The 27,793-nt window shown below is 35.2% G+C and overlaps 6 protein-coding genes across 6 annotated transcripts in view; 3 read left to right on the top strand and 3 right to left on the bottom strand.

Annotated features, from left to right (window-relative positions):
• Positions 1-1,991: 1,991 nt before the first annotated feature.
• Positions 1,992-5,383, bottom strand: PHYBLDRAFT_185884 (hypothetical protein). Its single transcript, XM_018439163.1, has 12 exons — positions 5,208-5,383; positions 4,999-5,087; positions 4,808-4,904; positions 4,491-4,742; positions 4,276-4,401; positions 4,107-4,196; positions 3,667-4,022; positions 3,133-3,582; positions 2,873-3,053; positions 2,717-2,782; positions 2,475-2,640; positions 1,992-2,378 (listed from the first exon to the last, which is right to left on the bottom strand). Exons 1-12 carry the CDS (start codon positions 5,313-5,315, stop codon positions 2,044-2,046), a joined length of 2,316 nt encoding a protein of 771 aa, XP_018295014.1. The 5' UTR covers positions 5,316-5,383; the 3' UTR covers positions 1,992-2,043.
• A 1,350-nt stretch (positions 5,384-6,733) lies between these two features.
• Positions 6,734-6,934, bottom strand: PHYBLDRAFT_18982 (hypothetical protein; the record flags this gene model as incomplete). Its single annotated transcript, XM_018439695.1, has 1 exon — positions 6,734-6,934. One exon carries the CDS (start codon positions 6,932-6,934, stop codon positions 6,734-6,736), a length of 201 nt encoding a protein of 66 aa, XP_018295013.1.
• Positions 6,935-9,426: 2,492 nt separating this feature from the next.
• PHYBLDRAFT_131768 (hypothetical protein) lies at positions 9,427-11,721 on the top strand. The gene is made up of 12 exons (XM_018429439.1): positions 9,427-9,477; positions 9,548-9,556; positions 9,613-9,739; positions 9,839-9,886; positions 10,019-10,149; positions 10,261-10,330; positions 10,426-10,718; positions 10,807-10,814; positions 10,893-11,040; positions 11,178-11,320; positions 11,411-11,506; positions 11,577-11,721. The coding sequence occupies exons 1-12, from the start codon at positions 9,454-9,456 to the stop codon at positions 11,581-11,583; spliced, it is 1,104 nt and encodes a 367-aa protein (XP_018295012.1). The 5' UTR covers positions 9,427-9,453; the 3' UTR covers positions 11,584-11,721.
• A 6,936-nt stretch (positions 11,722-18,657) lies between these two features.
• On the top strand, positions 18,658-20,211 carry PHYBLDRAFT_165467 (hypothetical protein; the record flags this gene model as incomplete). The annotated part of the gene is made up of 3 exons (XM_018435245.1): positions 18,658-18,771; positions 18,973-19,276; positions 19,418-20,211. 3 exons carry the CDS (start codon positions 18,658-18,660, stop codon positions 20,209-20,211), a joined length of 1,212 nt encoding a protein of 403 aa, XP_018295011.1.
• A 5,640-nt stretch (positions 20,212-25,851) lies between these two features.
• On the bottom strand, positions 25,852-26,689 carry PHYBLDRAFT_158033 (hypothetical protein). Its single transcript, XM_018433720.1, has 2 exons — positions 26,382-26,689; positions 25,852-26,303 (listed from the first exon to the last, which is right to left on the bottom strand). The coding sequence occupies exon 2, from the start codon at positions 26,274-26,276 to the stop codon at positions 26,058-26,060; it is 219 nt and encodes a 72-aa protein (XP_018295010.1). The 5' UTR covers positions 26,277-26,303; positions 26,382-26,689; the 3' UTR covers positions 25,852-26,057.
• A 1,001-nt stretch (positions 26,690-27,690) lies between these two features.
• PHYBLDRAFT_62841 (hypothetical protein) overlaps positions 27,691-27,793 on the top strand; it is a gene marked incomplete at both ends in the record, with an annotated part of 1,811 nt that continues 1,708 nt past the window's right edge. Inside the window, one exon of the mRNA XM_018441022.1 lies at positions 27,691-27,701. Within this exon, the coding sequence (XP_018295009.1) occupies positions 27,691-27,701 (11 nt within the window). The remainder of the gene's footprint in view (positions 27,702-27,793) is intronic.

Below are 27,793 nucleotides of genomic sequence, written 5' to 3'. Positions count from 1 at the left end.
AATGAGGCATTCATTCAGTTTACTATAGCACGGCGGGATTTCTTTTGATATCGCTCATTAAAATCAACTTTGAAGTGGTGGTGTAGCTGTAAAAATGACCCAAAATAATTTACTAACTCTCTTTAATGTGTTCTTTCTTAAGATTGTCTTTCTACCGATATTCATTTTCTTGCCACTAAGTTTATACTTCAACTATATAGCCAATCCACGATGTGCTATTAAATTTGTCTATAATAATAGTATGGCTGGCTGCTGTTTTATTATTATCTTTTTCTATTGTCTTGATTTTGTTAAAAAGAAATTCACAGTGGAAGATAACGAGGAACGTACCCGAGTTATCAGACAAAAAAAAAGTTAATGCGATATCTACAAAATGACATATGGTCCTAGGGGCGGCTAAGTAACGGAAAGGGCAGCATGATGATTTGAAGCTTTTTCGGGGATGGAAGAATTTTGAATCTTTTGTGTTTTAATCATTAGCCTTCTCAAAGCCTCCATTATGGTTATAGAAAGTACCAGTCTGTGCAGAAATTAGGCTACCCATTTGCCATTCATTTTCTCAGCAGTCCTTTTCTTTTTTGGTTAGAAAATAATTTCTTTAACATCAATTCATAAAAGTTACATCGATCATTATTCCCTTTCTTTGTTATATCTTTAAAAAAATCCTTCGCCTCTCAAGTCACTTGACTTGACTCACTGCTACTTTCCCCCGTTTTTGGCATTCTCTATGAATATTCTGGAGTTAGAAACTTAAGGAAAAGGCGAAATGTGTAACACTTAACAAGGTAGTTTTGTAAACAAGTAACCTCAAAATATTGAACGCATGTACGGACCTGGGTTTTTTGTCCAAAATCTCCACTGTTCCCCGTCAGCCTCCACCGTCTGTGCCTGCCCAAAATTGTGCCTATGAGGACAGACTTGGTCTGGTATCGTTGTGTATTCAGGATCCATAAATGGATCACCCGAGTTTCTAAAGGGAATTTCACTTTGAAGTTCCTATCCCTGCTGAAATTCGTTCCTAATTCAGGTATCTCCAGTACCTAGTTACTTATTCTTAACTTTCATGTCATTTATCTTTTCTCACATATTTATTTCACCTGTGTTCTCAGGGTACACCTTTTTTCATAATAGACAATTTTTAAAAAGAGGACATTTTTTGGATTGAAAACCCCAATTTCATACATGGTAATTTAGAGTCGCTTATATAACATGATACATTATACAACTGCATGTGAAGCTCCAAAACAAATGTCAATGGCTGAAAAGAAAAGAAAAAAAGAAAAGAACCTTACATTTGGTGCCCTGTTTAAATATTGAGACTTTATCTAGTTTAAGAAGTATTTTTGCAAAAGCATAGAAGATATTTCTCCGTAGAGTGTTTTTAGATAATATAAATAACATTTTAAAGCAATTAGAAGTTAACAAATATGAAGATCCCATAAAGCCTTATGGTTTTCTAGCTTTACATATATAAATTGTCTATTATAAAAAAGCATACTCTACATCTTATTATTTCTGTCTTATTTAATACCACACAAACACACTATACACACCATACACACATAAAAGCTTACTACTACTATTATTATTATTGTTGTTATTTTATATATTGCAATATTAACATCTTTCAATGTTCTCTTTTTACAATTATCCTTATCAGAATAATACCTGCAATTATCCCTTTACGCTTATTTTGTAGTTCTCTTTATCATTCAATTATATTAATAATCATAACAAAAGTACAGAAATGAATATACAGAATCTTTACAGAGAAAATAAAAGAAGAAAAAGGTGGTACGATTCTTAAACCAAAATATGGATGAAATTACAAAGTTTTCTTTTTCTTTTTGTTGTTGCTGTTGTTGCTACTGTATATCACATCATTATATGTGTACAGCTTAAAGACATAAAGACATAAACCTTTATCAGGTTTAGTATGAAATTTGCTCAATTTAAGAGAAAGAATACATATATGTATATAATGCCTACTTCATTTGTAAAGAATATATTTTTATTTTTTATAGATATTTTTGAATCTTTATATTATTTGCTGGGGAATTCTTTTAGGTATTCATCATGCAATTTCTTTTGCATGTCCCATTCTTTCTGAAGCTTCTTCTTTCTACTCTTTGTAATCTCTTCGCCATCCTTGGAGTGTGTAGGCATACCGTTAGTGTCAAAAGTCTTGAATTCTTCCGAATTCTTAAACATCTCTAAAGGAGACACCTTGCCCTTCTCGAGGCGCTCAAGTCTCTTCTTCTCTCTTTCCGCAGCAGCAGCAGCCTTCTTGGCCTCTTTCTCAGCCAAGAAAGCAAGCTTCTTTTCACGTGCCTTTATCAATTCCTCGCGGGGAACAAGTTTTACTAATGCAGTACCGTCTGTGTAAAGTAATCCATAAGATGTAATAGCAATTAATTCAATTTGACCATCCCATTTTTGTTCTTGTCTTAGTATTCGTGATTCTATATACTTACCATCTTGGTCATCAAGGGCAACACCAAGATCAACCATCTGAGTATCACGTAGACGATCGCACAAATCCAAGAATTCCTTGTGGGGAGCCTGGTCGCGAGCCAAGGATCTGACTTGGTCACGATAAGAAGACAAGGCGTGGAGGTAAGGCATCAACACATCCTCTGTCTAATAATTAAAGTATAGAAATCAATACACATTTTTTGCATTCTCAAAAGAGAAGCTTTATGCTAATAAAACTTACACTGACACCAGCTTGGCCTGACGCACCGAAACCGATCTCTGCACCATTTTCTGCGACACCGAAAATCTAGAAAGAAAAAGAAAAAATGCACGGCAAACACAATATGTTAAATATATGTATATAAGAATTAATTCAATAAATGACACAGTCATATACCTTCATCATGTTGGTAGTCCACTTGGCGACCTTGCCCAAGAGGTGAAGGTTAACCAATTTGGCACCACCAGCCATGTACTTGTTGGTCTCGTTGATCAAGTTCATAATCTCCTCCATAGCAGTAGGTGTGTTGAATGAATCACACAAAGCAGCGTGCACAGCATCCTGCTTTTGCTGTAAACTATTTATCCCCGAGCAAAAGTATCAACACAATATGCTTATATATATGTGTGTGCGTGTGTTCATTTCTTTGTACTTACACTTCCAATAAACGCTTCTCGGCATCTCTGTAGCGGTGAGTGATGGATCCATCGGCGTGTTCATCAGCACCGCGGGAGCCATCGCTGCGAATACGGTTCATAATAGCCTTGGTGTTGTCAAAGAAGTTCTTGATGGTGGTTTCGATCTGGATAGTTTCCTGCATGCTTGATTGCTTAAAGTCCATCTTGGCATCCCACTGGTGACGCAAGAAGAAAAGACGAAGTTGGCGAGCAGAGAAGGTCTGGAGAGCTTCCTGAATGGTAATGAAGTTTTTCAAACTCTTGCTCATCTTTTGGCCCTCTACGTGCAAATGACCAGCATGCAAGAAGTAGTTGACCCACTGACCGCAGTCATAATAGGCTTCGGCCTGAGCAAGTTCGTTGTCGTGATGAGGGAAGGCGAGATCAATACCACCAGAATGGATATCCATGTTTTCACCCAATACAGCACTAAGAATAATATAATTTACTTAATATATGTGTTGTTCATGTCGGTTGGTTGGTACTTTTTTGTTTTGATTTCGTTTTTTTTACCTGGCCATTACTGAACACTCAATGTGCCATCCAGGTCTACCCAAACCCCAGGGTGAGTTCCATTCGGGCTCTCCGGGCTTAGAAGACTTCCAGAGAGCAAAGTCATTAGGACTCTTTTTTCCTTGTAACTTGCTTCCTAAGGATCCCTCGCCATCCTCAATCAAAGCCTGATCACCCTTTGACCAGGGCTCCAACTTGGCGTAATGATGGCCGTGATGACCATCATAGCGGGTAGTATCAAAGTATACAGAGCCGTCTACAGCATAAGCATAACCGTTGGAAATGATCTTCTCGACATAGGTCACAATCTCAGGCACGTATTCACTAACACGGGTTTGGACATCTGGAGCACGAACCTAAAGGAAATAGTATGCATATTAGAGTAAATGAATGAGTATATTTACAGATTGGATCAGCTTCAGCAGCATAGAAATACATACATTAAGTGCATCCAAATCCTTAAAGAACATATCTTCCCAATAGGCAGGAAGTTCTCTGAAAACCTTGGGATCATTGACCTCGTTTCCTTTCTAGAAATATTAATCCAGTTACTCGGTAAATATATGCAAATTTATCCATATATATATATAAAGAGATTCGAAAACATACTCTTTTATCGAGGTAAAGAGACAACACAAATTGAGAGGCTTCCAACAATTCATCTGCAGCCTGCTTGGAAGTATCTTTCTTCTCCAAAGCCTGCTTAGCTTTCTGAACAGCATCAAACGAAACTTGCTAATAAAGTAAAATACAGGAGACATATTATATTAAATTAATATATATTTGTACACAAATGAACCATTCATTAAAAAGAAATTACTCACCAGAGCGCTCAAATACATTTTGAATTTCTCATCAATTACTACAGCCTTGGCAATCTCTTCGGGAGTCATCTTCTTAACAAACATGTTCCAATCCTGGGTAGCAAGAGCAACGGCACCTTCGATCTTGGCAAGTTTGGAATCGATAAATTCCTTTCTGGCTTTCTCGACTTGGTTGATCAAAGCGAGATCAAGCTCTTTAGTGTTTGCCTTGTGGTTTTTAAACAAATAGTCTTGACGAGCACGGAGAATGATCTAATTAGATCAATAAAGATATTTAGATTTATATATATATATATATATCTTGTGTGTTTGTGTACCTTGTCGTCGATATCAGTAATGTTTTGGACGAATAATACATCATACTTAAAGTAGTCTTCAAGAATACGACGAATGATATCCATAGTAAGATAAGTTCTACAAGATAGTATTAGTACAAAGTTTCCTTTACTTGTGCAAAGTCCTATATAGCCATTCCCTCCTTTTTGTTCTCTATATATTATCGGTTTACCTAGCATGGCCCATGTGAGAGGCATCGTAGACAGTAGGGCCGCAATTGTACCAAGTGACACGTCTTCCATCCTTAGGGATAAACTCGGTCTAAAAAAGAGAGAGAGAGAACAAAAGAAAAATATGGGTAGGTTAAATTCGAGGGAGCATTAACTTTACATGGTAATGACTTTTATATATATATATATATATATTCGTATATCTATTCACCTTTGTCTTGGTTAAAGAGTTTTGAAGATGCAAAGTAGGCTGAACCTTTTTGGCAGGTAAATGCCATTTAGGTTGCTGGCGCGAGGGTACAGCAGATTCGGCAGACATTAGGGTTCTAAATGCAGAAAATGGTCGAACGAATTGTAAAGGAGGCTTAACAAAGACGTGAGGCGAATATATATAGCAACGAAGGGATAAAGAGACAAGCACTCGCATCAAGGAAGGAGGTACCTGGCGGGACTTGAAGCGACCTGTTTTTTCTTTTTGGCAACGGTGGCTTGTGAGAGGGTTAAGTTAAGAAGTAAACCCAAAGAATAGGTTCATTTTATTTTATTTGCGGGTGAGTCAATATTTCGATGAATGAGTCAATCGATCCTATTTAAAGTAATATGAGTTGTACGGTCAAAAAAATAAAGACTATAAATGAAGAAAATGAAAAAAAAAATTGGAGAAAAGGATTATTTATAGAATCGATCAAAAAGGCCAAAAAGATAAAATAATAAGAATTGTTTAAATCAATAGATGTAATAAAGGGTCTTTATTTTTATTTTTTATTTATTTTTAATATGTTTTACTGAAACTCATTCAGTATAGAAGAAAGAAAGAGTAGCTGTACAGAATATACAAGATGTGTATGATTAAAAGATGTCTATTATCATCATAGTTGTGGCATTTCCGCTATCCCCGTCCCATTAATTTCTGGTACTCCCACCTTGGCCTTTTTGTATGTCACCACACCGCGCGTTTTGACCTGAACAATGCACAATTTAAGGTTATCTATCTACACAGAGTATTCGTACAATATAATCAATCTTTCCCTCCCGCCCCCACCCCCGCCCAAATCCTTTTTTTTTTTACCTTGCCACCCAATAAGCCAACACAGTACCCACTCGGAGCAGAAAGACCTTTGAGGGCCATGACAGCTGTCCCAGTGTGAACCAATGGCTTGACACTGTCAGCACATAGTGGACATTTGTACTTGGCGTCTTCATCATCACACAGCTTCTGGTACTGCTCTGGCGTTAAGCTCTCGTCACAGCTAGTGTGGATCCAATAATCACAAGAGTCGCATGCTACCATCTCGTTCTCATCCTCTTCGCTATCATCTTCCTTGTAAGTCTTTAGACAGACTGGACAAATGCGATCTTGTGTAAAATTATCGTGACATGTGCCGCAGTAAGTGGCCAGATAAACGGGATATTTGTACCGATCACTTGGGGGTGCAACTGCGTGATGATACGAATCGCCGCTCTTGCCGTCTCTCTCATCACAACTATGACAATCAGCACACAGAGGACAAAGCCATGAATCTTGAAAACATTCATTAAATAAGCTACAAAAAAGGGGGAGAGAGCCGATAAATTCATAGTATATTAAATGTACTCACCAGATGGAATCTTATCAAGTGGAGGATTACAACTATTTGTTTTTTAAAAGAAAGACCAAAAGATGTAAGTAACTTTATCAATGCATACACACAATCACACACACACACACATATATATATATATATGAGATTTAGTAAATTACCAGGTTGTGTGCCATCCTCGGTCACAGCCATCGCATATCATCAGCTTAGCCTCATCACCGGCTTCCTTGCAAATACAGCATACTTTACAATCTGGGCAAGACCATGGATATGATTCAACTGCCGCAACTTGCCTGGGTGTATCCAAATTGACACACACAGGATGATATCGCTTGGAGCATTTTGCACACTTTACCATTGCAAATACATCACAGACTGTGTTCTTTTCTTTACGTAAGAGAGCCACCGGTGCACTCAAGTAATGACAATCAGCACACTTGTTTTCAGCATATGTTGGAGCAGGTGTCTACAAACCAGACACAAATCGTATGAGGAATAAAGTTATACAGTACGTACACTACGAAAAAAAAGAGAGCATATACACATCAACAAAGTAATCTTACTTGTGTGCCTGGGGTTTCTTTGTTGACTGGCTTGTTCTGAGCTGCTACCAGAGGAGCATGTAACTGGCATTTTTCTCCTGGGAACATAACAACACGTTTACATGCTTGGCCTTTAGGTGTTATGAACCCACAAAGTGTGACAATAGGAGCAGGAGAAACTACCTAGTATAATTATACGTTAATAATAATACTACATTTTTTAAAAGAAAAAATACAATAATAAAGAAGATCACATATTATACAACTTACTGGAAGAGGTGTAGTTGGTTTACGGATTGGTAATGAGGTCATTGGTGGTTGTGGTGTAGGTTGAACACGTTGTTGTGTGTGCGTCACTGGTGCTTCCTTGCCGGTACCAGATTCCATAAACATTAGACTATTATTAACTGCTTGGTAGACTTGGTTGATGTAGTATTGTTGTGCCATAATTGATTGAGCAGTATCATTTAAAGTTGAGGGTGCTACAATAGTAGGTTTTGTTGTTTTGAATCGAACATCATCACTAAAAAAAAAGAACAAAGAAGGAGGAATGTGTCAGATTGTGTGTTCAACTATTAAAATGTGATTATAATAATATTATCTTGATGTGTGCGCAAGTCTCTTTCTCCTTTTCTTACATTGGATATGATGACTGAAACTGGCCGTCTATAAGAGCCATTGGATAGTCGTCTCGTTCAACATTTTCTTCAGGATCTGGTAGCAAGACAGATAATGCATCTTCCATCATTTCTTCAGGAAGTGTTCTCAAAGCATCCTCAACTTCGTAGGTATCATCAAGTAGACCCCTTCCGATTCCATTTCGCCTACTATGCATATTGTCGAACTGAGCTTCGGTGTTTCTTTCAATCTGATCGTATATAGGTTCAAATCGACACAGAGTTGGTTGTGTGAAAGAGGGCAGTTGAGTTATATTAGTGTGGACGTCAAAAAACGTAGGTTTGGCTAGTCTCCTTGCATGAAGTTTTGCATTGAATTCTCTCACAGCCAAGGCAGCATGATGCATCCAAGAAGCCTGATCAACAGGTGCTTGTGTAGAGTATTTATCAGACTGCATTGTTTCTGTAATCAATTGACGACGTGCGATAGGTAGATCTTCTGGTTCAGATTCGTCGTCGTCGTCTTCTCCTACATCGGAAGGTTTGAAATAATCATCTTTTTGTTGCTTTCCTTTTTTGATGATATTGTGACCAAAGCGTTTGAACACAGATCGCGCAGTGACAACAGCTACATCTCTGTTCTTGAACCAAGATACTAGCAGGCCCTGCTGAACTAGCCAAGCTTTTTCTTCTTCTGTAATACGGACTCTTTTCAGCTGTGGGTTCCTGTGAAAGAAAAGATAACTGTCACGGTACCCCAAAGCCTTTGCAGGATCCATAGCAAACATGAAGTTTTGTTTGCCACGATTTGGTAAGGTGAAAGTAGATACTTTGTAAGCACGCCCTTAATATTGTGTTGTTCATAATTAGTATGTCCTTCCTTGTTTGTTCTTATTTTTTTTTGTGTTTTGTTAATAAAGTCTAATAAAATTCCAATAATCGTCCTCACCTCCTAATAGGCGACCGTCTTTATCTATCTTCTTCTCTCCCGATTTGTCCGTCTCACTCTCTTCCTCTTTCTGTCGCTTTGTATCTTTCTCATCAGTATCTATTTCCATTGCTGTTTTGGATCGTCCACGTTTTCGAAGTACTCTCCGGGGCCGATCTTCTATCTCACTATCAGATCCAACTTTATTGATGGTAGGTGCGTTCTGAATTGGAATGCGATCCTCTAATGAGCTTCGTTCATTGGCATGATCTACATTTTCGTCCGTCTCAAGCTGATCTCTTGGCGGTCGTCCGCGGCGTCTTCTTGATGTAGCTGCTTCTACAAACAACAACAAGGCAAAATCAGGTCAATCAGTGTGGTTTATAGGAATAATAATAATAATATTTTATTTTATTTTATTTTTGCATTCAATAGCTAGGAAGTTTTTTTATGTTATGTATAAAAAAAAGGTTAAAGGTATAGAGGGAATTGGGAAGAAGGAAAAAATAAATAAAAATAAAAATAAATAATTAAATAAAAATGCTACATCAGACACGCAATGATTACCTCTGGTGGACATGGCATGCAAATGGACTTTTTCCCTGGCATTGGCATTTTTCCCTTTTCCGCTTTCCTTGTGGTCTAGCTAAATGCACCTATTTCAAACGTCACTCTGTTTTTGAGCAGTCACTAAAAACTCGTTTTCATTATACCAATGTTCGACACATACTTGACCTTTTTTTTTCCTTGTTTTACCTCGTCTCCAACTTGTAGAAAGAAATAATTCATCATGTCTCTCGTTGACAAAATCAAGGTAGAATTGCATTAAAAGCATCCAAGAAGAATTTCATAACTGATTTTTTATTTTATTTTTTGATTTTTAGGAAGTTGAAGTAAGTATTTAGACTCGATTCCGCACCCGTGAACGAGAATTTAATCATGGATGTAGAATGAGATGGCCAAGACCCAAAAGAATAAGGCTACGTCTTATCATTTGGGTCAACTCAAGGCAAAACTCGCCAAGCTGAAGCGTGATTTGCTTATGCCCACCAGTGGTGGTGGAGGAGGTGGTGGTGGTAAGTTACAGTTGTTCAAAGAGTTTTTTTTTTTAAAAAAAAAGAAGATAATGAAAGAAATACTTATGAGTCAAACTTTGATTTTCTAATGTAATTTAGTCGGTTTCGATGTCGCCAAGACTGGTGTGGCTCGTATTGGTTTCGTTGGTATGTTTAATTAATAATAACGAAATAGAAAAAGAAGGAAGAGAGAGAGAGAGAGAGAGAGAGAGAAAGGACAGCTTGATCTGTGATCTATGAAAAAAAATATTTGCTTATCCAAAAATGGGCATATTTTAGGTTTCCCTTCCGTCGGTAAATCCACTCTCATGTCCAAGCTTACTGGCACTCACTCTGAAGTCGGTGCCTACGAGTTCACAACCTTGACCACTGTTCCTGGTGTTGTTCAATATAAGGGTGCTAAACTTCAGGTATAAATATATATATTCAAGAGAGAGAGAAAATATTTTAGGTTTTCATCAGGAAAGTCTGTGGGAGATGGATCTGACAATATGTGGTGGATATGTTGTATTTTTACATAGATTCTCGATCTTCCTGGTATTATTGAAGGTGCCAAGGATGGCAAGGGTCGTGGTCGTCAAGTTATTGCTGGTAAGATAATTTGTGGATGAGGAGAGGGGAGGAGGGTTTTTTTTTTATAAAAAAGAAGAAGAAAAGTATGGGATATTCATGCGTTAATTGGATAGTCGCCCGTACTTGTTCGCTTATCTTCATTGTGTTGGATGTTCTCAAGCCAATGACTGATAAGAAGATCATTGAGAAGGAATTGGAAGGTTTCGGTATTCGTTTGAACAAGAAGCCCCCAGCCATTATCTTCAAGAAGAAGGAAAAGGGTGGTATTTCGATCACAAACACCGTTCCTTTGACACACATTACTCCCGAAGAAGTCAAGGCTGTCTTGAGTGAATACAAGATCCACAATGCTGATATTACTTTCAAGGAGGATAACACCATTGATGATTTGATTGATGTTGTCGAGGTAAGCTGGTTTTTGTGTGTGCAATAAATGATCTCTCTGTGTATCATAACTAAAAATACAATTATTTTTTGGTGTTATCTTTCTTTAGGCTAACCGGTATGAATTACTATTTTATGAGGCTAATTGATTATAGAAGGATCTTTTTTTTTCATGGTACTAACTACTGTTTTACAGTATCTATATCCCCTGTATCTATGTTTTGAACAAGATTGATCAGATCTCCATTGAGGAATTGGACCTTATCTACAAAATTCCCAATGCTGTGCCAATCAGTTCACACCACGAATGGAACTTTGACGAGTTGTTGGAAACTATGTGGAAGGTAAGAAGAGGATTTAGCTATATGTGAATGTGTGAATATATAAAGATATAAGGTGTAGGGTGTAGGGTGTGTACGAGTTTGAGTTTTTTTTTGGTTTTGTTAGAGAAAATTAATTAATTTCGTATGTGTGTATATAGAAATTGGCTCTTGTAAGAATTTACACCAAGCCCAAGGGACAACTTCCCGATTATGAGGAACCAGTTGTCATGACATCAGACAAATCATCCGTAGAAGATTTCTGTAACAACATTCACAAGTCCATTATGGAACAATTCAAGTGGTAAGTTTAATTGTATCTTCTGCTATAATTTGTGTTGGTCTTGATGACGATTTTGAATTACTTAAATTATATTTTATTGTTTGTTTTCAGTGCCTATGTCTGGGGTTCTTCTGTAAAGCATAACCCCCAGAAGGTCGGTAAGGAACATATCCTTCAGGATGAGGATGTCGTTCAGATTGTGAAGAAGTAAGTTATTTGAGAACATGTTCAATTTTATTCAACTTTTGTGTATTAATTCATAAACCTCTTTTTACAGGATTTAATTATAAAACACTCAAAAAATTAATAAACGAATATTACATATATATATGTATGTATGTATAAATATATATATGTAAATGAACATATAAAGAAATAAAGAAATAAATGTAAAAAAAGTACAATTCAATCTACATATCCATAAACCATGATATTTAATAGTTGGAAACAAACACTTCTTGAAGACCTTTTTTTTAAAAAAAAATCTTATGTACAGTGGTCCCTCGATAATTTCAAGGCCAAGGCGGGAACTAAGTACCTTGAAATTATCGAGGGACCACTGTAGTTGTTTTTTCTTTCTTTGTGAAAATTGCTAATCCGTGTGACTGACATAGATATTGTTTTATCCCAAAAATTGAAACAACCTACTATAAGCTTCCAAGAATGTGTATCTTCTCTATATCTTAAAAAGAAAGGAAGATACTCTGCATATGACTTACATTTGGTCTCTATATTTTTATACCAAGTTCATGAATTACCTGCGCGCAGGTAACTCACTATGCAATTGTGTCCCAATTGAGTTGAACAATAGAGACAAGTAAACATTTAACTTTGAAGGGAATATCTGAATATCACACATATTATAGACGATGGTGATTGTGTGCCCAATTGAAATAAACAGTAGAAAAGTAGCTAAAGTTAAGGATAAAATGGCACACCTATAGAATTTTGATTTACAGAAGAGAACTTTCGGCTATCGAGACAGTTATAAAAAATTGAAAGGCTTTCATAAATTTAGACAAATGGGTAGGGCAAATGGGTAGTGAATACATAAACTCATAACATTATAACACATACTAGAGCTCTAAATCATAGATGGTACAAAACAAAGTCAAAATGATTTAGTTATTTTTTTTTTTAAAAAAAAAACACACACACACATATCAAAGTGCAATATTATATGTGAAATCCAATTATTTAATTTTCACTTGCCGACCTTTTTTTGCTACTTTATTTATAGCACATAAAAAATAGACCGTTTAGTAAGATTTTTTTCTAAAGTAAGCTGTTAAGTCCGAAGTAATAGAATTTTGCTTTTTTGAGTATACGACATTAGGAGAAATAAAATATTAAAACACCGTCGCATTTTTTTTTGTGTACGAGAATTGCTACCCTCACAAAAATGCTACGCTCCCAGGTGTTTTTAAATTACTAAAAACAGCTTAGCTTGCTTGAGTTCTAAAAATGCCCTGTAATCAACCAAAAAGACTGGGAATTTGAAATTTAAATTTATTTTATTTTACCTTACTTTACTTTTTTTGCTTTTTTTACAAGTTTTCAAATAGTCTTTAATTTTTTATTATTATTTAATAGCAAGTAATTGATCCTCTTATTCCAACTATAATTTTTTAAACATTATACTGCATTGCAATTAGAGTATTTGTGATTGATTTTGGATTAGTATCTCAATTTTAGAAAAAATAGATACTGTGAGAGTGTTATTTATTAAAGAAGGTTAAAATAATATTCGAGGTGATCAAAACTGATCTTGGGTTAGTATCTTAAGATTAGAAAAAGTAGATACTGTGAGGGTGTTGTTTATTAAAGAGATAGAATAATATGCTTATATATATCAATCGATAAAGACTTTCTTTTTCTTCCTATTCAATTTGCCTCTCTTAATATTTGTACCTCCGCTGTGCCACGTCTGGTACTCAAAATCCACCCAGGCACACATAAATCTACCTACACACACACAAAATCTACCCAGGTACGCAAATCTACCCACACACACAAATCTACCTACACACACATACATTCATTCGGACACACACACAAATTTTTTTGTGATGAATTCATAGACCTATATAAAGAATAAATTAATAAATAATAGTATACTTTTTGAAAGTAGAACCCCCCGCCTCCCCTCAAGTTTTATTTAATTCTTCCCTATGAAAAGTTTAGCTACTATAAATTACAATTAATGTATAAGAATAAGTCGAGCATTTTATTGAATGAATAGTAGACTATAAGTGATGTGGTTGTAAAACGGTAAGAAGGTTTGCAGAGAATTTAAAGGCAGAGTTTAAGTTACTTTCTTATATTCCAACTTTGTAAAGATATAGATAAGAAACTTTAGGAAGAAATATTATCATAAATTTTAGAATATGAGTATACAGAATATGAAATAAAGTAAAAAGAGACTAAACAACACTGCAATTATTACTATTTTATTTGAACCTAAAGTTTCAATTTTTTATGGGTTACGTTTTTTTGTTTGTTTTAGTATCAAACATTTATAAGAATAAGATATTCAAATAAACTTAAACTAACAAGATTTCTCTTTCTTAGAATAGTATAGTTATTGATTCTTAAACTGTCTCAATGGGAATAACCAGTCTACCTCGTCTATATCTTTTTCTTTATTTTATTTTTTTTTATCTTCAAAAAAATTAGAAGATTAGCAAGATCAGATAATATACGAAATCTGCCTTAAAATCTGTCTTTTTGAATATAACGTAATAAACCAAAATTACATCAAATCTTAGACAATAGAAGATATAATTATAGGCCAATTAGGATAGAGCAGTAGGGAAAACTTGTATATTAACTGCCTGTAGGATAAAACCCCCTCTTTCCTAAGGGGAGAGGTGAGAGATTAGTAATATATAAGCATGTTCTTATAGCTTGGAGAAAAAGGAAAAGAAACAGGAATATCTAACTATACTTCTTTATTTACTTATTACACCAAAATAAAGAGCTGAAGAACTGTGTTGTCGCAATTGATTTTAAAGAGAATTCTATCAGGTATTATTAGAGTCCTGTGTGAAATAAGTTTCTTTTTATTGTATGGAAAGTGAGTTAAAACTGGTTCAAGAAACTTTATGAGCTGAAATCTAAGAGAAAATGAATTTTTTTTGGTGAGAAAAATAATAAGTATAATAAGAGCAAGAACAAATGCTGTAATAACAGATTTATAGGACACTTTGAAACTTGCTCTTTCCAAAAAGACAGTTAATATTAGATAGAGTTATATATGTTAAATGTTTGTACAAATGCTTTGCTAAAATCACAAATGTGTAAAGATTTGTGATTTATTCATTTTTGCAATTCATGATATATTTTTACATGTCTTATAAAGATACTTTAATAGTATACCGTGTCAATTATATCATTACCTCTTTCTTTCTTTTCTTTTTTGATTTTTAAAGCTTGCCTAATATATGAAATTAAGTATCCAATTCTTCATTATAAAAAAGAATATTCCTCAACTAAAAAGATGCGGTTTTGTATAGTAAGAATTGAAATACAATTTTATTAAAGTAAAAAAAAAGTTGACAAATGTATACGAAGCTTGATATGTAGGACAAGTGGGTGTAATAATGGGGTTTTTAATCCATGTATTCAACAAGAATTTATTTATAGCTATTGCTTGGCAATTTTGAGTAGCAGATGAGTTGAAAACGATAAAATGTTGATTAACTGATTTGAGGTATTTCAAGTATTTCTATGTATTTTATTGTCTTGGGTGTACATGTAAGAGATGTATTAATAGATCATGCAGGCTTAAAAATATATGCAAGGAATTTCTTTAGAAAAAAATATTATTTCTGTACAAGAGCAAAGGCAATTGTAATTGCAAGTTCAAAAACGAAGACTGAAATTAAATTTAGGAAGAAAGTTTAGAACTAAAGCTTTATTACTGTGCAGAATAAAATAGTAAAGATCATTTTGATATACATTGACTTTTTTCTTTTAGTAATATGAATACAACAGAGATCAATATTGCTGTTGCTTTTGATGTCATTTTAGTTAAAGCTAGTAATTATTATTATTAACCATATAACTTTCTTATCTTTAGTCTTATGCTGTGTACTCTCTAGTATGTCTTCATATCATTTCCTTTAATTTCATTTCAATTCAATTCAATTTGTCTCGTCTTGTATCGTCTCATTCCATTACTTGAAAATCCAGCTGTACGTCACTTTGCACGAAACTTTGTGCTTCTAAAGAGATAAACAAGATGCCATATTACTTTATTCCTTGGTATTCTTGGATATTTATCTACTAGTATTTTGCATGTAAATATTAAGATAAACTTTATCAACAGTGCTGTCTTTTTATACCTCTAAAGACATTTCATCCTAAAGAACAAATTATCATTTTGCTTTTAAAGATTACGATATAGTTTAATAACATAGCTGTAATATCTTCTAGTATATCTACCTGCATTTATCTTTTTTATGAAAAATAAGACCCTTTTAATTGTATCCGAAATAAAAACATCAAATTGAAAACAAAATATTAAGAATCTGGCTGTTGTATGTAAACTTTTTTCCTATTTGCTTAATACATACATAAGAAGCAATTGGTAAATTCATATGCTTCTATCCCTTTATATATATATATGCGTATGTGTATGTGTATCTTGAGATGATAATCTAGTTTGTAAAGTAAGCTTATTATGGTGCACATGTAATACCAAAATGTTTTACCGCTTTCCACCTTTTCTTTATCTTTATCTTTGTCTCTGTACATCAATTCAACAATTAAAAGGCGTCACGTGAAATAGGATCAACCTTTTATACATATATATACCCATATACATACTCAATTATTTAAAGGGACGTCAAAACAACAAACTGGTCCGAGACTTCGGCGAAAATTTTCTGGACCTGTCATTAATCTTCTAAATATTATAACTGATTTGATTCAAACAATTGTCCCTTTATCTTATTTTTATAAACCAATGCTAAACATACACACAGCATATATGTATGCATTTTAATTGGCTTGTCATGTAAAGATAATAGATGGCTTGAATTTAATATGAAGAGTATTACTTTGTTTTTCTTTTATATTATCAAGCAATCAAGCAATTGAAAGGCTAATAAAATTAGTTCAAGATAAGCTTTCTGTTATTTATTTATTTTATATTTTTTTAGAGTTCTGTGATTTTCATTCATGCTATCTTTAAAATATATATATATATATTTATTTATATCACTCAATCAAAATGAAGGAATGAATGAATCTATAAAGCAATCGATCCCCTCATTCTCACTCTCCTATTTCCCCTTATATATATATCTTATTAAAATAATTCATTATTTTTTATTAATATTATTTTCTGAAATCAGTGGTATATTATAGTCCTTTTATGCTATATATATGATGCGATAATATTAGCTCTTAACAAGAAGACTTTAACGCTCTTTATATATATATATATATATATATATATATTTACACTATTGTTGTTGGGTCTCAATCGGAATACAGTGTTTGTATAGAAAATGATCGAGACCAGGCTTGGTAAACTTTCTTTAAAGATACGCATGTATATATATCTCCTAATTTTAAGGATTATGTATCCATGGAAACTGAGAGCTAAAAAAAAAAGGAAGAACCAAAGCGAAATAAAGAGAGAGAAAAGTATAATCCAGATAATATTTTCCTTTGTTTAACTTGGTAATTTATAAGGTTCAGTAAATTTTCCAATCATACTGAATAAACAATTCAGAATGTATTTTGGTATATAGCATGTGTATAACATGTATATCATGTTTATCATGTTTATCATGTTTATCAGGTAACTAGAATACATTATTTGCACAGTTCATAAGAACACAGTCATGTAAAAGAAAGAACTTTGAGTATCTTGTTCAGCTGTACCTTTTTTGTTTTGTTTTGTATATATGTAATTGTATAATGATTATGTACTAGATCCAAACTTGCTTGCATTCAACAGCACAACCGTCTTTTTTGCTTGTTTGGCTGTTGTATTTATTATAATACGCACAACGAAATCAATGTGTCTGCAGATCAAAATAGAAACCGAGAATCGACGGCAAAAAAATATATAAAAATAAAAAATAATAGCACACTCACACGCATATTTGCACACATACAGGCACACACGTACTCACAATAACACACTTAATGATAAGTTCTGATTAGTTGCTACCCTTCAATTAATCATTTTTATTTTACCTCTCTTTAAAGTCCCGTTGTTTCTCTTCCTCACCACAGCCCCCTACACACACACCAGCCAATATATGTATATTGTTTCTATAGCCTATATACATGCCGTTTGATTGTCTTGGCTATATTTATACCTCTTTGTCTTGATATGCATATACACATATGTTTATATATAGAGTATATGTTTGAAAATAATACATGAAGGAAATATATGTAAATATGTATATGTATATATCAGAATGATCAAAGAATTATCAATATATACATGCACAAATGGAGTCTCAATTCTCAAAAAGAAGCTTTACAATCTGTTTTTGTGTCATTAGCTTACTATGACACAAATATCCTTTTGAATACGCACATTTAATTACAATCCGACTTTACTTACTTTGATACACCAATAATAAAGATAATAAGAGCAATAATAAGAATCATAAGAATGAGAATAATAGCAGTAATATCAACAACAACAACAGCAACAACAACAACAACAACTAGTGTTTCAAATTATCTTGAATATAATCCTCAATCGGTTGATTTTGTTTCTTATGGTTTCAATTGTGAGAACATTTATTATATTATATATGTATATATTCTCTCTACTAGAATATGTAATTATTATTATTTTTAAGATATTTCCTGCTTCTGCCAGGTCACACCAGGTCACACCATGTCACACCATATATGAGATTTTGACAGTGGGATTTTTTTTTTATTTTTTTTTGCCTACTTGTTTGTCTATATTCTCTATGTCTTCCTTATGTCTAAATAGCTTGTCTCACTGTCTGTCTATCCAGGCCGTGAGAAAAAAGTGACTTGCACAACTAAAGTTTTTCTTTTTTGTGTTCTTTTTTTTTGTAATTTTTTTTTTACAGGGTGATAAGATACCCTTTATTTTTGGGTCTTTCTTTCTCACTCACTTTTTTTTTCACTTCTTTTCCCAGCTTGGAAACCAATATATAAAATAAAAGAAATATAAAATATATTCGTTTAACGCTTCATAGACAGATCATAATAAAATGTTACCAATGAGAGCCGTCACACGTACCGTACTAAGATCTTCCCTATATAAACCCTCATCCACTCTCTTGTTTTTATCTTGGTCTCGATCTCAGTCTCAGTTTCGGCCTCGGTCTCGGTCTCTTTTCACAACAATGTCGTCCTCTAAGCCTGCCGTATATGATCTTGTTAGCGACACTGCGACTATCCCCACCGATGATATGTTTGATGTTATGAAATCTGCCACCCGAGGAGACGATGTCTATACTGTAAGCATTTCAATTATCAATATATACATAACATTCACTATAAGAACAACAAACAATAATTGCAAGTAGATTAATTAGCCATTTTTATTATATTATATAATGGAATTGATGAATTTAATAATCATAACAATATATGAATATGTATCTGTATGTATTAAATTAAATGTCATATGTGCACCTGTATATACTTTATCTTTCTAGGCTGATCATTCTATCATTAAACTCGAGACATATATGGCAAACCTCTTGGGCCATGAGGCAGCTCTTTTCTGTGTTAGTGGCTGTATGACTAATCAGCTTGGCCTCAGAGCCTTACTGACTCAGCCTCCACACTCTGTCCTTTGTGACTCCAGAGGACACGTCTTTGTTTACGAATGTGGTGGAATTGCTTATCATTCGCAAGCCAGTGTCTCACCCGTCACACCAAAGAACGGACTTCATTTGACGGTTGCGGATGTCGAATCTAACATTAATAACGATAATCTGTGTGGTGCTCTTACCAAAGGTATATAGACATATACATAACTATATATATGTTTACATATTCACTGTATTCATTGGGCTATTAAAGCTACACTAAAGAGAGAGATAAGAAATAGTAAAAGCAATAATAATAACACTATCTATCTATTTTTTTTTCGATAAGTAATCTCTTTGGAAAACACTCTCAATGGCACAATTATGCCTTATGACGAAATGGTAAAGATCCATGACTTTGCTCGCTCTAAAGACCTGAAGCTCCACTTGGACGGTGCTCGTCTGTGGAGTGCAAGCCATGCAACAGGTATCCCAATGGACCAATACGGCCGACTGTTCGATACTGTTTCAGTCTGCCTCTCAAAGGGTGCTGGTGCTCCCATCGGCTCAATTCTGGCCGGTTCAAAGGACATCATCCGCCGTGCTCGCCACCTGCGCAAGCTTATGGGCGGAGGATGGCGCCAGGCTGGTATGCTTGCAGCAGCAGCAATGCACTGCATCGAAACCGTCGTCCCCACTATGCCCGAAACCCACCGCCTGGCCGCTCACCTGGCAAACAGCTTAGTCAAGCTGGGTGCAACTCTGCCCATCCCATGTCACACCAACATGGTCTTTGTGGACTTGGCTCCAATTGGTCTGACAGTTGACGAACTTGCCGATCGCCTGGAAGTCAAGAACATCTTTATTGCCAGATCCCAAGGCACTGCAACCCGTATTGTTTTGCACTACCAGATCCCGACTGAGGCAATCGACGAGATCATCAAGACTACAACCGAATTGGTCAATGAAAAGACCAAGGCTGGATTTGTCAAGAAATCCTCAGCAGCAGCCATTCAACAACAAAAAATAGACGAACAGCCAGCTGCTTACAAACCATCGTATCCTTCTGCTCCAGCTCCAGCTTCGGTTGCGACTCCATCTGTTCTTACTACTGAACCTACTTCTGCAACCGCAGCAGCATAATTAATATACATTCATTTAATATTTTTTTGTTACATTCTCTGTTCTTTCTTTCTTACTTTACTTTACTTTCTTTTTTTTTCTTGTTGCAATAAACCTCATCATTATCAACCTTTTACATAATTGGTTTCAAACAATATATATATATATATATGGAAATTGATCAAGATCTTCCACCTATTGAATACTACTTTTTTTTTAAAAGTACAAGCCTTTACCCCCTTTGTACAAAAAGAAAGTATGTGACACTTTGAACTTGGATAGTGTGCCACTGTTTTTTTTCATAGTGTACATGTGTATATGTGCCTGTGTGCCTGTGTGCCTGTGTGCCCATGTGTCAGAGTTTTTGTATTTATGTATTTATTAATCCATATATGTTATTCGATTTGGAGGTTTCTTTTTTGATCAAATAAACTATAGACCAGACTATACCAAGTTTAACTAAAATAAAACCTAAAATAATAATAAAACTAAACTATATTCATGTACTGGTGTAATATTATTCTTTTCCAAGGTAGCTCGTTTATTTATGTATTCTTTTTTAAAAGAAGTAGAAGAAGTAGAAGAAGAAGAAGAAGAGAGAGAGAGAGAGAGAGAGAGAGAGAGAGAGAGAGAGAGAGAGAGAGAGAGAGAGAGAGAGAGAGAGAGAGAGAGAGAAGATGATGTTATGTGTGTATGTATGTGTATAGGTTGAATTGCATCAAAATTGATATATAAGAAGGAAGAAGAAGTTGTATACAAGAAGAAGAGAAGAAAAGGAAAATGTAGAGAAAGAGCTCTGTTTTTATATGTATATAATTTATTTATATGTTTTTTTTAATTGACAAGAGTTTCTTCTCGCTTTTCTTCTTGATCGGTTGCTAAGGAACGAACAGCACGTAATTGGTGCATTGCTGGAGCCACATTTACAGGAGAAATAGCCGTCGAGGCTTGGGATTTGGCTCTGAGGCGTGCAACCGAAGCAGACTTTCTGAGATGAGGATCTGAAGAATTGGGTATCGAGAGACCAGTAGATAATCCAATATCAATATCAAGAGGTTCTTGCGAGAGAGACGAGCCATGGGATGAAGAAAGAGATGGTGAGTCAAAGATGTCATCAACGTTAAGGAGCGCAGTTGTGGGAGATGTGGCAGGTGAGAGATATTCGGGTGAGGTACTAGGTGTCTGCTGATTAATAAGGTATGATACATCTTGCATATGATTATGCATATATTGTTGTTGTTGTTGTTGTTGTTGTTGTTGTGACTGAGGTTGTTGATTTTGTTTACGGTTTAATAGAGTTTCTGCTAAATTTATCAAACCTCTTTGTTGCGGAGAAGTTGAAAGTGGATTTTCTCGATCCAATTGCATGGTCACACTATCAGACAGGGATGGACTCAGCACAACCTCGGATGAATCTTTGGCAAACCACCGCCGTTTCTTTGGCTTTTCGGCTGTAGAAGCGCTGTGTGAAGGTGTCAGTAAACTGGGCAAATGTCGATCGGGTACAGCGGAAAACAGTTCCGGCAGAGATTTGGCAGTTGACAAAAGTTCTTCGTCTGCTTTCAATTGCTTTGGGTTAATTTTATTTGAATGTTCTTTTGTTGTTGTTATTGCTGATGCTGATGCTGATGCTGATGCTGATGCTGATGCTGATGCTGATGATAATGATAATGGTGATGGTGATGATGTAGTTCCTGCTGCTGTTGCAGTTGCTGTTGTTGGTTGTGGTGCTGATGCGGTTGATGATAATGTTGATAATGGTGATAATAATGATGCTGATGCTAATGCTGATGCTGATGCTAATGCTGATTCTTTGTTTGTGGTCGATTCAATAGGGTCGAGTTTTTCTGTAGATGACTTTTCATTATTTTGTGTCGTGGCTGTTAAACTAGTAGCAGTGGTTGATGCAGTTTCAGTTCCAGCTCCAGCTCCAGTTGAAGGGGTGTCGGTCTCGGGAGAATCACCAAAGATACCTCCGGCACCATCCGTGGGAAAGAAAACAATGTCATCCATGTTGGGCAAAGCCATGGTCTCGATAATGATTTCCTGGATCTTGGTCTCAATGGCGTTCAGGACAACCGAGAACACAACCTGTTTGTCCCAGACGACAGGTTCAACAATCCAGTCCATTTTTGGAGCCTCGTAAAACCCATACCAGATGCGATTCGTGGGAGGTTCTTTGATCTTCATGAGGAATTTGCCATGCATTTCTTTGAGGGTTATGGCCAGGACAATGTCTACAGTCAAAGGGGGTAGTCGATCCGAGTACCTCCATTTCAGCACGGTCTCGATCTCGATCCTGAACCCTCCGTTGTATTGCATTGTGGCCTCTGCAGTCAGCTCTCCGGTCGGACTGAGCCCCAGGAGCCGTGGCTGTGTGAAAGAAGGGATGGACTGGCCGGGGTCAATGGAACGAACCCGGATAGGACCTAAGAAAGGTGGCCGCTGGGAATTCAGCTTGTCGATCTTGAACACTGCCTTTTTTAATAACATCTCTTTCACTTGGTTGGTCTTGTAGACTCCAAAGAAAAGTCGCCCGAGCATTGCGTTGAGCCACTGGGTCTGGAAATGATGTTCGTCGCTGTGCACGGTTGTGATCAGCTGGTTCATTGATGCCTGGTCAAAATGGGTGGTCTCGTGCAAGCGGCGGTTCCGACTATTGTTGTTGCTGCTGCTGTTGTTGTTGTTGTTGCTCAGCGTAGAAGTGGGTGCCTGACCGCTTTGAGGCATTTTTAATAAACTAGCTTTTCGCAAAGCAAAGTACCAATCTTCCTTGTCGACACATCGATTAGTGTTTACATAGTATGCCTGATCTTCTGTCGATGGTGATTTTTCTAGGGACGAGTCAGTCGAGTTAACAAGTGCTGATGTTGAGGCTGACGTTAATGTTGACGTTGGTAATGACGTTAATGTTGAGGTTGACGATGTTGCCGTTGTTAATGCTGGTGTTGATACTGATGCTGATGCTGGTATTGTTGATGCTGCTGATGCTAAAGTGACAGGTTGTTTTTTCTCTAATAATTTAATCGATTGTGGTCGTGAAAAGAGTTCAAAGTCCTGTAGACCGGGTGGATGTATGCTGACTGTATGGTTGGTAAGGTTAATGACACCTTTGCACTCCTGCTGCTTTTCGGAATCGTACAAAAAGAGGGTGGTGTATTTTAGGACAGCAAAATAGACATTGTTTGCGGCATTTTTGGTTCCTTTCTTTCCGGAAATATATGACTTTACTAATTCGCCAATGGATGCATCAGGTGAGGACAGCTGGTCATCCCGACACACTTTGAGCCATCCGACTTTGTAGAATTGACCGGCTGATTGATCGTCTGAATAGGCAGGATCGTCTTTTGATTTGATTTTATTATTGCTTTTATTATTTTTGTCATTGTTATTTTTATGTGTATTTCTAAGAATCCTGAGCGGTCTTTTGATAAGCGAGAGGGCGTACGAAACCAAGAGAATTATGAAGAGTAGGACCGGAAAGAGCGTGAGACCGCCGAGCAGATAAACGATCGCTAATGAGCTTGTTGATGCCATTTAGAGTATAGTAAACCAAATGACCATTCAGGAGAGTAAAAGAACTTGGCGCCTATATAGATATAGATATATGTATGTGTATATGTATATGTATATGTATATGTATATGTATATGTATATTTGTATATAGTTATAGGTATGTATGAGGAAGAGGAAGAGGAAGGGAAAAGAAGTTAAAGATAAGGTATATAAAGAGATATAGAGAAAGTTAGAAGAGGAAAGGGGTCAGGTTGGGGGGGTTAAAGGATGAGGTGGCTGTTTGGGCTTTGGCTTGTGACTGAGGGCTTTTTCTTTTTTTTTTATTACTATTATTTTTATATGTATAATATAAATGCTAGGCTTTTTATATAAAGAGATTTCTCTTCAGAAACAAAATTCGTACATTGATTGTTGCATTTATATAAATTTTTGCTGTCCTTCTTTAACGTTTCGGTTATCTTGCATGTTGTTAGGATGACACACTCCATTACGTCACCCCGTTTTGTCCTTCTTTTTAACTAACTTGATTTTATTTTTGGTTGTTGAATTACGTTGACAGGTCTATTGAGCTCGAAAATTCCCTTTATTGAACAACGTGAATTATGGAATTATGTTTCAATTCCATATTTATCCATATATCTAGCTATTCTTTTATGGTGATAATGATGATGATCTTATCCTCCTTTAATAATCTACATAAAACCAAAAGACCAAAAGACCAAAAGACCAAAGAGGTCTATAATAAGGAGGTTAAATATGTATATTTATAATTATAATCATAATTATAAATATAAAAATATAAAAAAGACTTGGTAATGCAATTGCCTTTACAAATATGTTATATTACAAGGCACCACATCAAATGGGGTTTTGTCTTAACAAACGTGGCTACACGGACCAAATTCTTGGTTGAAAATCATGTGTAATTGTCATGTGGAGAACTATTAAATTGTAGTTTGATTGACATATCTTTCTCTCTTTTATATACATATGTAAGAAATGTTTATCAAATACCCAGAGTACAAATGCATAAAACGTATATGTATATAATATTAATATTAATCAAGATGGTGATAATTAAATTCTAAAGAATTCGTTTCAATTTAATCGATCAATCTATCAATTATCATTAGAGATGCCGTTGGAATTACGGATTTTTTGATTATCCTTACTGTTGCTACCTGGATATATCTCTTTGTCGAGCCTGTTTCGCTTTTATTAAAACAGTTCAAAGCACAATCCAAATCTTATTTTGCCACTAAAACAATATCTGTAATTAATACAATTCTATAGCCTGACCACTTACTTTATATTTATCTATCATTAAGGATAAAAAATAAAACCCCAAGTCAAACAAACAAAATAAAAGAAAAATAAAATGACATATGACATGACATGCTTTTACGCGGAATTTACAAATCGCAATTATTCCCATAATTGTATTTTTTGCACATTTTTTTTTCTACTTTACTGCTTCACTGCTAAAAGTCACATACTTCTCTCTATTTCTTATTTCATTTCATTGTTCATTACTTAACTATAGCCATTTTGTTACAGTTAGGCTAGTGGATATTGGCGGCTATATATATAAAAAAGGGTAATTGTCGTTCAAATACGAATATGCAAAAATAAAAAAGAGGTTTAGTCCATTGCACTTCACAAGACGGTGCTTCTAATTACATAGCACCTTTACACATTTCATTTAATAAAAGAGCAACTTTGAAGTTTGATCTAATCTTATTGTTTTTGTCTAAGAATATATTCGATAAACCAAGTACAGTTTCTATCAGTAAAACATGGTTATCAATCCAATTCAAGCAAAAAAGAGACCCAAGGGTAAGAAGGAAAGATAATGAATAAGATTGATAATGATATCCATGTAAAACAGAAAGCTAGGCACTATGTATAGGTACCAGTAGGAGAATGGTCTTAAAGATGGTAAATGGACAGGTATCCAGAAATAAAGGGACACTATCTTTTCATGGATAATACTCCTACTCCTGTCCATAGCTCAACTAACATAGGAAAATATATTCACTCTAGAGGATATCAATATGTATATACTCTTTCATATTCCTCTGAATTGAATCTAATCTAGCAGCTCTGTTAAGTTATTAAGAGCAAAGTTAAACGAAATATATTTTTGGAAAAAGAATTGTTGATAACTAAAACTAGTGGGGCATATGATAGCTTATATGTAAGTGATTTCAATGGCTTTGGTTCTAATTCTGTTAAGTGTTTTTGGAAATGCTTCAATAAAGAGAGGCTATGAGCATCGATGTGCCTTTTTAGAAATCAGCCCTACCAAGTAAGCTATAAAAAAAAAGAAAGTGATGCTTATTACTTATTACTTATCTTTCAAATCGCAAGCCACAAAAGCAATGTCGGTCCTTGGTGGCATCAATAAACGAGTAGATGCTAGGGTGGGTGGGACGCCGCTTAGTTTCCCAAGACTTTCCATCATTCATAGGTCGGCACAGCGTGCGAATGTTCTTCAAATTGACAAAGAAAACCAATTCTTCCAAGGAGCGGGGAAACGTGAGTTGACCAATCTCTTGCATGAGATACATTCTATCATGAATCCTTCAATTGCATTTCTAAATTTTTTGTTGACAAAATATGATTAGCAAAGATAATTTGAATGGCTGTCCTAAGAAAAAAGAAAACATTATTACCATTTATTTGAGTGATTTGTCGTTTGAATGCATTCATATGTTTATTGAACTGTTTAGAAACCCATTTCTGTGCTTCAAACTCTGAGTCTGTAGTCAAAGGATGGTATCATGAGCGTTCAGTTATTGCTTCTTGCGAAGACTAAACATACTAATCCCAAGCATTCTAAACACATAAAAGAACCTCGTTCCATGCTTTGGCTTGTAGAAGTCAGCAGACAGGGAGGAGTATCATGAGCTTTCCGTATGGCTTTCAAGAAGTGGCCATCGTACTAATCCCAAGCATCTTTCATGCTGCTCAACTAACAAGATGAGAAATGCAACAAAAAAAAAAAAAGGCTTTTGCTGCGGATGATTATCTTTTTATAGATGGAGCCAATCAAATGATTATTTAGGACAACAAATCGCGTAACGCTGATACGTCAGCACTGGAGTTGTAATATTAATGATCCCTTTCCACGCTAATATTAGGGGGTCAACATTTTCTAATGGGACACCACATTTTATGATGGGAAACGATGTTTTGATTTTACCGGATCACAGATTGTGATTTGCTGTCCGGTATCAAATAACTATATCTGGTCCCTAAGGATTCATACCTATCATAATAAAGATACTTTAATATAAGGCAGGATTATAGCTTTGGCCAAGTGTAAAAGCCTTTTCTTAAACATGTAATATTATACTTAAAGGTTTATGCTACCTGTAATAAATTAACTGATACATAGAGAGTAATAAAGTAATTACCTAACATGCTACTTCAAGACATAATATCCTAACAGGAAATGTCGTGCCCCACCCTAGAAACGTCGTACCCTTCCCTTATGGCATATTTCAAGTACACTCGAGTTGGCTTACTCTCTCTAGTTACAAGCGCAAAATATTGCATCTTTGCAATTACCATTCCCATACCACTGTAACCTTTAACTGGTGAGACAGGAAGATGCTCTTGACCAAAAAAAAATTGTCTTGTCCATTGAAAAAAACGGATATTTTTATTGATAGGATTCATATTGGAGTGATTTCTAGAAGGTACTTATTAACACCATAATTTTTAATTGCTAATCTGCAATGCGCAAACTAGTCTCTTTGCTATCTCCGAGAAAAATAATATTTTTTTTCTCAATATAACTGACTAACAGTTCTTACGAGTTGAGTATACAATAAAAAAGAAGGTTTTATATTTAAATGAATTAAGAATTTCAGGGCACATCGTTTTGCTCTGAATGATTGGAGAAAAGGCATCCGACCTTGGACAAGTGGTCTCAATAAATTAATCCGGCAAAAAAAAAGGTAGTGCCCCATCCTGAAAATGTTGTCCCCGTAAGATTGCTGAATTCTGATTCCAAACGCTCTTTTTCACTTGATAAATGATGTGTATTGATTATGTTTTTTTTTCTTGTATCGTGTAATTG

This window comes from Phycomyces blakesleeanus, assembly GCF_001638985.1.
Source record: "Phycomyces blakesleeanus NRRL 1555(-) unplaced genomic scaffold PHYBLscaffold_5, whole genome shotgun sequence".
Taxonomy (NCBI): domain Eukaryota; kingdom Fungi; phylum Mucoromycota; class Mucoromycetes; order Mucorales; family Phycomycetaceae; genus Phycomyces; species Phycomyces blakesleeanus.
This window is presented reverse-complemented; position numbering and strand designations above follow the sequence as displayed.